Source organism: Dunckerocampus dactyliophorus, chromosome 17 (genome assembly GCF_027744805.1).
Source record: "Dunckerocampus dactyliophorus isolate RoL2022-P2 chromosome 17, RoL_Ddac_1.1, whole genome shotgun sequence".
Classification (NCBI taxonomy): domain Eukaryota; kingdom Metazoa; phylum Chordata; class Actinopteri; order Syngnathiformes; family Syngnathidae; genus Dunckerocampus; species Dunckerocampus dactyliophorus.
Genome location: NC_072835.1, coordinates 19,729,502 through 19,741,613, shown reverse-complemented (window position 1 = coordinate 19,741,613; position 12,112 = coordinate 19,729,502). Strand labels below are relative to the sequence as shown.

The 12,112-nt window shown below is 40.4% G+C and overlaps 1 protein-coding gene and 1 long non-coding RNA gene across 4 annotated transcripts in view; one reads left to right on the top strand and one right to left on the bottom strand.

The window, feature by feature from the left end:
• The first annotated feature begins 1 nt into the window (after window position 1).
• On the top strand, window positions 2-11,308 carry LOC129169913 (uncharacterized). Its single transcript, XR_008566501.1, has 3 exons — window positions 2-205; window positions 872-996; window positions 10,935-11,308. It is a non-coding gene; the product is annotated as an uncharacterized LOC129169913 (long non-coding RNA).
• Window positions 5,597-12,112, bottom strand: part of mmp17a (matrix metallopeptidase 17a) — a 130,067-nt gene continuing 123,551 nt past the window's right edge. For 2 of the 3 annotated variants that reach the window (XM_054756879.1, XM_054756878.1), the window contains one exon: window positions 5,598-11,254. In XM_054756879.1, coding sequence (XP_054612854.1) covers window positions 10,929-11,254 — 326 coding nt within the window. In that variant the 3' untranslated portion in view covers window positions 5,598-10,928. Of the gene's footprint in view, window positions 11,255-12,112 lie in introns of all 3 variants that reach the window. The other variant, XM_054756877.1, reaches the window with a different exon arrangement.

Genomic DNA, 12,112 nt, shown 5'->3' with positions numbered 1-12,112 from the left:
GCAAGTACATGTAATAAGACCTAACCGATTATAGCAGGTTTCTTGATATTATTGACACAATTCGTTTTAATGTGCCTTTATTCAAGAATTAAACAATATTTCTTGGTGCTTTCTATCCATCCCACTTGCTAGCTCATTAGCAAGCTAATTGAAGCTATCGACTTGAAGCCAGCTAGCTCTCCGACCGTGATAAGTCAATTTTGAGGTAAGATTTAGTATAAATAAATTGAATATTTTTGTACTTGCGGCATCGAAAACTTGTTTACGGTCTTATCAATACAGGTTTTAATATTCTTAGAGCCCTCTAGACATGAAATAACACCTACAGTATATAGTCACCTTTACATTTGCATTACCCAATACAGAGAAAATAAGACATATTAGACATAAATAATGCTCATGTGTGTCACAGTAAGTGTGTTCCCTCGGGAACCTTAGTGGCGAGCGGACAGATGTGTGGAGGACAGGAAGTGACGTCAGAAGTTCAGAGTTGAGTTGTAGCTTGTCATGGGTTATGGTCGAAATAGTATTATATTATTATGTTATTATTATTGTGCCTGTAAAATAGACCTGTTTTTCTGTTCACCCCAGACTCCATTTACGCTCTCCCACTCAGTCCATTGTGCTTTTAACATAACTGAAGTTCGCGTTTTTCTTTTCTTTTTCTTTTGTGAAGTCTTTTGGCCCGCCTCCCACTTTCAAAAACCATTGATCTAATTGTATACCAAGATCAGCACTGTGCGGATGACTTCAGTCGCCAGAAAACACATTTAACTCTGCATTTATTCTCTCACGGAGGCGATATCTAGCATTTTAATCAAGCGAGAGTAATTCAGCCGTGTTTTGTTGCATCTTTTTGATTACCATGCAGTTTTCTCGCTGGCAAACAAGTGGCGCCACAGTGGAACGGAAGATGCAAACTACAGTGGCTGTGCGGCAGATCCTGAAAGTGAAAGACCGGGGGAGGGAGGAGAACCTGCAGATTGAGGACAAATGGTAAATGGCAGTAAATGATATCGGAAATCTCTGACGAGCGCTTTCAAGAGAACAGAGACTTGTTGTAGAGACAAATTGATCGTAATTTGACTGAACAGACCCCCCCCCCAAGAATAAAGGCATAATATAATGGGAATAAAGACATAAACTTGGGAAATAAATACTAATTTTACATAAAAAATAAATGGATACTATTTTGACAAAAATTTGTAATTTTAAAAGGAAAAAAATCACAATATGAAAAAACAATAATATAATTTTTATACAATAGCAGTAATACTAGACAAAACAATTTGATTAAATTTTATATAAAAGTGTAGTTAAGTTTAGACATCTCAAAAACAAAATATTCCAGTACTGTTTTATTGTATTTTATGAGATTGAAAAAGTAATTATGAGCACAAATCCATAAATACATTAAAATGAGGACTGTGGAAAATCTCAAATAAAATATGGCTTCAGCAGTCTTTTTTTTTTTTTAAACAAATTTCTTCTCAGAATACAGTATATGACGACTTTATTCTCTTAACATTTATACTTTTTTCAGGTAATTTTATGATATCCAATTTTTGTATTTTCAGTGTAGCTCTCATTCAGAAAAGATGCACAATGTAAACTTTTTTTTCATTAACTATGTTTGGAGGTGCATTTTTTTTTATCATCTTCACATGAACACTTCCTGCATTTTGTAGTGTAAATCATTTAAAAAATCGAATCAAAGTCAGGCCTACATTTCAGTCCCACCATGGCATGTCACCTCATGTGTTGCGTTCACTGACTGCACTCGAACACGCACCCTTCATGTTGGGGGACAACCACTCTACCACCTGAGCCATGCCGCCCCCAGAGCCTAGAGCGTCCTCTGGCGGCTGTCAGTGTGAAAAAAAAAACATATATAAGTCGCTCCGGAGTATAAGTCGCAGGACCAGCCAAAACATGAAAATAAGTGTGACTTGTAGTCCGGAAAATACGGTCTATCCTTAGTGCTGCCCCTTATTTGTCATTCAAACAGCCTCGTGGGGCTGCTGTGATGGAGCCCTATGAATTCTGCCTAGCAACAAGTGCACAGGAGTAACACTGTATTTTTTTATATGTATTATATGATGTTTTATTATTTAATCATTTGAATGGATGTCACTAATATTTCAAAAGGGCGCTGTGAAATCCTTCGTAAAAACCAATCACGTGGGTCATTGCCACCATTCTCTCCTGCTAACGGAATATGTGACAACAAGCACTGCGGCAGAACATCTTCAGGAACGTTAGATTGTTCCGGAAACACTGCACGCAGCAGCAGGAGGACGACTTCTCGCAGCTAACCTAATCTGACATCAAGAAGCTATCTTAGCTCAGCTGACAGGAAATATGAGATAGCAGCCAATCAACACTGGGACTTGCAGACTCACATTCCCAGTGTGGCGTATTGTACTATCAGACTGGTGCCGTGATGCATTCAAAATGCATCCACAACAACAGTGTAATGTGTTAAACTGTCCGGAAGCAGCTGTATTGTCCTCCTTATCACTGTGTCTCCTTTGCAAGGCAGCAGTTTTAAATATTTGACGTCTTTTACGCTTCTCTCATATGGACGTCTTCATATAGCATCTAATGAGTGCACCCCTCACATTTCAGCAACCGATTTTATCACAGTGTATCTTTGCAAGGGACAATATAATATACTATAGACATGAGGATACACTTTAGAGCAGTCTGTGTACAGCTTGTATAGCCGTATATATTTACTATCCACTGAAAATGAGACAACACAAGGCCATTAATTGTAGATAAGTGTCTAAAGCACGGTGCTGGTCGTGTCATGGTGTAGGGCGGCATGAGTCCTGTCAGCACTGGGGAGCTGTAGTTCATTGTTATTATTATTTTATTATCACAAACATTATGAGATGAAAACAAGGATTTAATTGTATTTTTGTAAAAAAAAAAAAAAATAAATAATAATAATAAAAGGCAACTTGTTGCGAGGATAGCCTTGTAATACTCTGAGGAAAATTTTCAGAGAATAAACCCGTCATATGTGGAAAAAAAAACTAGTTATTTTACTTGAATAAAGTCCACACATTCCAAGAGATAACAGATAATTGTACAATAATAGTGGTGCAATGTGAAAAAATGTACTCCAATTTTCCAAGGTTAAAGTGAAGCGTAAAGCAGGTATTGCCAAATTTTCTGATTACTATTATTATTATTTTTACTGTTGTTACTATTATTATTGTTTTTATTATTTGAAAAAATTCTTACCTAAATTACAAAATATTTTCATTTTTTGATCTTTACATGAACAATAACTGCATTTTGTAGTGTAAATCATTTAAAAAAAAACAAAATCGAAGTCACGCCTACATTTCAATCCCACCATGGCACGTCACTTCATGTGTTGCATTTACTGACCCTAACGCTGGTTATCTGTTGGTGTTGCCATCAGTATTTGTTATTATTTATTTATATCTGTAGTTGTAATTGTATTAATTTCCATGTAATTATTTTTTTATATTGTCCTAGCATGGCAGGCTTGATCAGATGGTCTGAGATCGGATGACACCCAGACCGGTCCGAAACGTTGCGATTTACTTACTGACTGTAAAAAAATGAAAATATGAAGAAAATGTCACACCGCATTAGCATATCTGCAACATCTCATTCATTATTGTTACAGCTATAATGAATTACAATTTCGGCATCATTTGGTATTAGCATGGACCATTATGAATGATAAAAAAAGTCGACCTTGATGGAGGCCCGCAGTTCATCCTCTCCTCACCTCTTTGCTCTATCATCCTTTTTGATGAGTTGGTCGTCAACAGATAGTGTGCCTGCCGCCACCGTGAAGGTCACCGCTTCTGCAGACCCATCTGGGCACCGAAATGAACTTGATCAGCATAATAGTTTAGTCTGCCGTCTTGCATTGCCGGGCTCCAGTGTAACGTCTCGGCCAATAAGGTCAACGACAGGTAATTAAAGTGAGAATCTGTGGAAGGAAACTCGATAGCAGAGAGCTTCTGACTGAGGGTTCTGCATGCTTGGAACCTCAACTGACCAAGGAGCAGAGATACTGCAGCCCCTGCAAGTTTGTCACTCAACACGTGATGACAGCTAACTGGTAGACACTGACTCAACAGTGCCTCTGCTGGCTGCAGCCTAGTAGTGTACTCTGTTTTGTCTCAATTACTTCATACACCCTATCCGTAATTTCTGCTCTGTAATCAGTATATTGCTAGAACGATAGAAAAACAGTTTCTGCTCAAAGACTAGGTGGGACACACACCAGTCACCGTTACAAGTTAGTCCTAATGAGCAGCGTTTTTTGGAGGTGCACATCTACAGTATGAAGTTACTTTATCTTGAGATAGCAAAGGCTGATTCTGAGCCACAACGTGCAATAATTACAGTTGCGTGAGCAAGCACATCGCTCTCTCTCACCTCGTCACTCAACCTGTGAGCGCGAGGCGAGCCGGTGTACATGTGCGCGCTCAGGTTTGGGGGATTGGGCTCCTGGCTGAAGCTTGCGGGTTGCGTGTCTGGAGAGCGGAAAGGCGCACAAGCGTGTTTCGTGGTCAAAATGCGTGCCTCCGGGAGGGGAGGGCACTGATGTAATAATACATTTTTTTTCTAATATTCTCGCGATCGACAGGCAAAGTCCCAAAGATCGACCAGCAGCTCATGATTCATGATCGACGGGTCGGTGGCCCCTGATGTAGATGGCTTCCCTCACTCCTCTTTCAAACCATCCTTCTTCTCTGTCCAAAATGTGTCATCTGACACCACTGAAGGGCCAACCATTCCTGTCTGGATCTGCCTCCTCCTTTAGAGGATAAATAGATTGGATCTTGCACCAGGCTCTCGAGAACTGTCCTATCTAGTCTGACTGGTGTGTGTCCCACCTAGTCTTTGAGCATGAACTGACGAAGCCTGCTCGGATGAGAGGCGAAATGTCTTCTACGACAACCTGAACAGTCCAGTTGCGATCAATTAAATGCCCTGAGAATACAAAGACCTCGATGATTGATAATATCTACAGGTAAAAGGAAACAGCACCATCTGGTGGTGATCCTAACAGAGCGTCACCATTGCCACCCCATCAACTGCCTTCACTTGAGTGTGACTACAACAAAATCATAATGAAACATTTTAAAACTACTCGCTTGATATTTGACACCACAACAGACCTAAAGAAGTGGGGGTCATATTTGGGTTCAAACTCGTCTGGTCTGACAGGAAATGAAAGGGTGCGCCTTTCCTTTCTCTGCAGATTGTGTTGGCAAGTTGCATTTCGTGGAATGTGGCTGCTGATGACTGCCAGAGCACAAAGTCAATGAGCCACACTAACATGACATGACTGTCAAATGAGGCCCCCTCTCATGTGACCGGAAACACTTTACATGACCACAGTATGTACTGTGGCACTTCGGCAACTATTTTGGTATTTGGTACAAAAAAGTGGCAATATCCTCTGTTTCCAGCCTCTCAAATGTGCATATTTTGTTTAGACATCCACGAGAGCAGACCTATTATCTTTGTGTTTGGAAAACAGTCATCAACATTTAAGCCTCTTTTCTGATATGTTGCAGACCAAACCATGCAGTGTTTGTGTTTGGTTCATATTGATTTGGTCCGTCCAGGGCCTAACCGATTACTCCATTAATTGAAACGACAAGCGCCAGAGTCATCATTAGTTGCAGCCCTAATTCATTCCTTTCAAAAGGTCAGGCGAACACCAAAATGCACGAAAACCGAGGCAATTTCCAATAGGTCGTGGGGGTGTGTGGAGCCGATCCCAGCTGACTTTGGGCGAGAGGCGGGGTACACCCTGAACTGGTCGCCAGCCAATCGCAGGGCACATACACACAAACAACCATTCACACTCACACCTACAGACAATTCAGAGTTGCCAATTAAGCTAACATGCATGTTTCTTTTTGGAATTGGAATGTGGGAGGAAGCCGGAATACCCGGAGAAAACCCATGCACAGGGAAAACGTGAATACAAGAACTTTATTCTTGTAAAGTATTTTTTTTTTTCTTTTTCCTGTTCTGTTTTCAAAACGGTTTCATTTCTTCTTATACATTTTCTTCTCATACTTGCTATAATATTTGGGCTTTACTCTCATTTTAAAAAGTATTTTTTCTTTAATATTTCATCTTTATGCTACTCAAATGAGGTTATTTTTCCATATAATATTATGTTATTCTCATAAAATTACGACTTTCTCTCGTTTTCTTTGTTAAACTTTTTTGTCTTAAGATTTTCACTTTATTGTCAAATTACTACACATTTTTCCATTTTTCTTTTTTTTTTCCGTTTTCTTGTAAAATTATTTTTAAAATGTGCCGCGGGTGGCAAATGGCCCCCAGCCCGCACTGTGGACGCCCCAGCCTTAGGTTTTGCAGAGTACGCTTACACACAGGCCCGCTGGTGTTCCAGCTCTGATACCAGATCCAAAGTTGGGAAAATTGCCAGGTTGACTTCGTCCTTCCTTGGCTGGCATTCGCAGGCAGTGTAAACTTACCGATCCAAATCATCCGTGAAGTGCGAGCTAAACTAGAAACACGGCCCAAGTCGTCGTCCTTACTGCTGGAAACCAAGTACTCTCAAACAGTGTGACAATTTATTTTCTTATAAAAATATTTTACATTAGAAAACACAGCTTGAAATATACACTCGACTCGGAACAACTCAAATATATTTTTACCTTTCAAACTGCAGTTCAACGTATGACAGAGAGAGAATAAAAATAATCCAGTTGCTCGCTTGCAACGTCGAAAATAGTCCGGGGTGGGGAAAGAGAGCAAGTATCCATAAGCATTACAAAAATACAACCAAGCTGATGCTTCTGTGTCTGAAAATGACAAGAATCTGTGAGCAAAAAGTTCTGATCACGACAACACAGATAGTCCTGGACGCCATCTTTCAGAATGAAAAGAAATTTGTAACTCCGACATCTTTCTCTTGCTTAAATGTCTCCCGTCTTGAGATGCCGTCCACCCAGCATGCTGTTTGCGTCTCTTCCTAGTGACATCTGTAAAGCTAACAATGTCAGCCGAACATGCCAGGGTCGCATTCACCCGTCAGACGCGTGTCAGGCACCATCTGTCCAGGTTACCTCTTTTTACAAGCTTTTGCTGCCAGGCACAATAAAACTGAATTCCCAACCCGTAGCTACCACGTTCTCGTAGTTTGTAAGTTAAATGAGAGAAAATCTGGGGAAGTGGCACGGTGCCGACGTGGTTAGACCTTTAGAATGACCTTAAAACTGGACTAATGTCAATCCATCGGGCCTCATTCACCCACAGTTCTTAGGAACAAATGTATGTTTAATTGTTAAGAAATCAGTCTAACCCAGGTTTTCTTCCTCTTTGGCTAAGAAGACCTCACAGTTTGATGGCAACATGTAAGAGTCTTCAATGTCCTGGTATGGACAAAAAGGCTTTCTGTGTCCTCATATGCAAGGGAAGGGCTTTAATGTATTTAGATGGACTACTGAGGGCTTCTCATCTCCTTATATAACAAAAAGAAGGTCTTTGTGTCCGTATATGGCTAATTGAGGGTTTACCATTTACTTTCTTTCCTACGACGGAGTATTAGGGCCACATTGGAGAAAAAAAAATTGTGGATTTCAAGAATAAAGTAATTTACGAGAATAAAGTCGTAAACTTACGAGAAAAAAAGTCGTAATATTACCTTTACCCAAGGCCAAAGGTCACATAAGTCCCCCCTTTTCGTAGCTGTCTTGGGCAATGCCTGTTACGACGGAGTATTAAAATGAGATTTTGAGAATAAAGTCGGAAATTTACGAGAAAAAACTTGTAACTTTATGTTACAGGCATTGCCTGAGGCAGATATGAAGTTGCCTGCCCGGACCGCCATCTTGCTGGATCTCTCTTGGGCATGTGGAGGGGGCGGGGTAAGGAATGCGGAAGTGAGAAGGGCTAGCCATGCTAATCTAAATGCTAAATGATCTGCTCTGCTGTGCTGTGCCGCCACGTTATAAATAAAAGCTTGCCTGAAGCAGGAGGAAAGTTTCCTTCCTTCCTGAAGACCTAGGCTCTATTTTCCCTCTGACACGTACGACACGTAATATTACGACTTTATTCGCGTAAATTTATGACTTTATTGTCGTAATATTACAACTTTTTTTCTCCGTAAATTCACAACTTTATTCTCGTAAATTTACGACTTTATTCTCATAATATTACCACTTTTTTTCTCGTAAGTCTACGACTTTTTTCTCGTAAATGTATGACTTTATTGTCGTAATATTACAACTTTTTTTCTCCGTTAATTCACAACTTTATTCTTGTAAATTTCCGACTTTATTCTCATAATATTACAACAATTTACTACTTTCTTCTGGAAAGCTCCAATTGTTTTTTCAATGTGGCCCTGATACTCCATCATACTTTCACTTATATGGGAGATTTTTGTTTCATTTCTTGGGAAGGGGCTAAATCAAATGTCCTCATATGGGAACTGAGAACTGTGACTTGTGAGTCCTTGTATGGAAAGTGGGGGTCTCTAATGTCCTTTAATATCTAGGACCCTATGATTTCCACGTTAACGGATCTGCGGATGGAATCGCAGAATTAAAACGTAATCTACTGTTAAACGCGGAGTTGACATAATGTGAATGAATTGCTGTCATCATGAGGAGAAGGAATGTGTGGGGAAGAATTTCCCCGGCAGGCCGCTCAATCGTGGCGGAATCTCATCACAAACACTACGCCGCCCGCTCCCGAACGAAACCTGTCGAAACGGTGACTCGAGACACTGGCGAACGTTTGCAGAAAAACTCCTCTCTCGCAGGGCGTGAATGGAAACCAGTTGGGTTAGCTTAGCTTAGCAGAGCATGCTCGTGCGGCTGCGTGCATGCGACTCAGCCTGCATGAGTGCGTTTCCATCATGTTGTGTTTTACCGGTTGTTAATGTGAGCGAGCGTTTTACGATGCCCGCTGACGTCGTGCAAGTCCTGAGTGAAATAAGGACGAGAGGCACGTTTATTCTTCTTCCCAGCTTGTCTTAATCGCATCTTCCTGAACCACAAGCACAGGCATTACAGTTTGTTGAGGATTGTGTAGCAATGTGTGCATTAGAAAAGTATGAAATACTGGGCAAAATTGATGCAATGCAGGGGTGTCCAAAGTGCAACCCGGGGGCCATTTACAGTCCGCCACTCTTTTTTTTTTATTGCCGCTTGGCACATTCTAAAAATACGGTTAAACAAGACAACAACAACAACAAAAGGAGCAGTAATTTTACAAGAATAAAGACAAAATATTAAGAGGTAAAGTCTTAACATTAACACAAAATAGCGTAAATTTGAAAAATTAAAGGAAAAAAATTGTAGATATGAGAAACACACACAACAAAAAACAAGTTGCAATTTTAGGAAAATTTGTAATATTACGATAACAAAGTCAAATTATTCAGGGAATAAAGACATAATAATCAAAGAAAAAATGTACAAGAACAAAGTAGAAAAATTTGTAAAACAAATAAACACGGCAAATATGGAAAAACAAGTCAGTTTCACGTAAGGAGAAAAAATCATTCTCAAAATATGCTTTTTTACTGAGAACACCAAGCTGAGATGCAGACTGTTTTTTTTTTTAAATAAAAACATGTGCCTGCAGATCTATTATTATTAAACCATTATTATTGTCTATTTAGAAAACGTAAACGTGGCCGCCGCATCGTTTGATTTTCCAGTATGCGGCCCTCGGCGGAAAAAGTTTGGACACCCCAATAAATGTAAGGATTTTTGCATTTAATTAGCGGACATTTTATTCACTATCGCAAAACACTCCACGCTGGTAAAAATGGTGAAAAAAATTATGAATATGGGAAAAAATAAAACAGTTTTCATTGGGCCCTAAATAACTTGCACAGTGTATGGCAAAGTGGAGCCTTTTTGATGTCCACAGATTGAGAACTGACGGCTTTTCGCAACTTTATCCGGTAAAATGACAGCCTTTAATCCTTGGATTGGAAAATATGTTTCTTAGATGAGAAAATGAAGGCTTTTAAATCCATTATGCATGCAAATGGTGGGTCCTGAATGCCCTTATATGGTAAACAAAGGGCCTTGTATGCCCTATTGGACAACGGGCAGCTTATATGGCAAGGGGAAAATCCATTAGACATTTCACTTAGGTGTGCTTAAAAACATAAGAGAACATAAAACTAAGACCATATAATAAGTGAATGAGGCCCATTGTCCTGATGTCAATTCTATTCTTGCACACATGTGGACACATCCTTTGCAGTGCCATTAAATTGGACTACACTGTATATTTTGGTCCACCGCCAGAAATATCAGAAGGATTATGAATTGGATATCAGAAGGATTATGAATTGGATTTTGCAGCCCTGTTGAATTGGCTGCACCAAGTGATGTCATCAGTAAATGTGTAACATTTTAATTAGTGAGCTTAAGTAAAACTTGTCTGGGTGCTTAAATGCCAAAAGTCAAATATAATTTCCTCTCTGCAGCCCGATAGCCTTCCATTAATTGGATATAGCAATATCATAAAGTGTCTGAAAAAAGGTCAAACTATTCCTTTTACCTGTTCACATGTCTACATTCTAAATGTCCCTCATTGGTGTGCGCTTGTTCCGTGTAACTCATGACATTGCTTAGCTTTTCTTGTCAAGTGTAGCTGCTCAAAGTTTCACCTCATCTTTCTGTGTAACTTCTCTTTTAAAGCATCGTCTACCTTTCCCATTAGAAGTGGACTGCAGCCCACCTGTGTGTTAACTGTACAGTATGTACTAAGTATACCGCAAGGCCTTTAGATGAACGTCAGATGGCTTGAGAAATAAATAAGAGCAAAAATCAGGACTCCATATGAAGAGAATGTTCCAGTTTGAATGTAAGCTGGGTGTCTACCAGTGAGTCTTAAGTACTTCCTGTGTTTTGGCATCATAGCGGTTGAGAGCAGAGGGCTTGCCGGAGCGTCCAGAGAGTCGGCAGCAGCCACAAGGGGGACGGGGAGAGACGGGCACCTAAAGGCGACGCCGTGTCCGATGTGCACGAGCACACCTCGTAGCCGTTCTCTGCGTGGTCCGGGTGTTGGCGCACGTTGACTCTGGTCTCGGTGCTTTTGGGCTCCGCGCCCGGAGAGTCCGACTGCATCTCGGTGCACAGCAGCCAGTCTTTGGAGATGAGGCGGGGGTAGCCCGCCTCCACCTCCATGTCGCTGCTCGGCACACGCCAGTACTCTTTCCCCTTGAAGAAGTAGGACGAACCTGGAACAGGAACATGGGATTTGATTGGAGCCTTCGGGCAAACGAGACACAAAAGATGCAAGTGACTAATAAAAGGCAGTAAACAAATGTCATCATCAGAGACAAACAACAGTTACACATGTGCATGTTGTCATCCTTTGTCTTAGTAATCTCTTTCACCTGCTCTCCTCAAGTAGATGAATGGTGCCTCGAATTCTCTCAGCCAAAAGGCTGCATGCATTCTTTGCAGAAAAATGATTCAAAACGGCACTTTGAGCAACCTGGTTCAATTATTTTCTGTCTTGCCCCGCTAGGGGACAGAAACCTCTTCACCCACGCAACCTCCGCCAATTTGAAACACTATGACAACCTGATATTTATTTACAGTCGTCCCTCGTTTACTGCGGTTAATTGGTTCAAGAGCTGACCGTGATAAGTGAATTTCTGCAGGGTAGGATTCAATATTGCATAGAAAACCTGTTTATGACCTTCTAAATCAGTTGTTTTTAATTAGAGCCCTGTAGACATGAAATAACACCCCTATAGTCACCTTTACACTCGTATTACCTAATATAGTAGACATGATAAACGATCATAAGACGTAATAACTCGTGTTAGCATTGGGAAAGTTCCTTGTTGTATCATCCATCCTCACTATGACTACCTATAAAATACTATAAGTATTGCATGTTATCATGAACGTACCTGTTACTGCACGGGTACAGCATGTATATAAAACCATAAAACCTTGTTGGAGTACAGTTTTCCTTTAAGAAAGCACTTGAAACTGAGTGGCAAAGAAGCTAAAAGTAAGAAGCAAAAAACATACCACTTCCACATGGAATGGGAGGAGAACTTTTTTTCTCCTAACTCTGCATC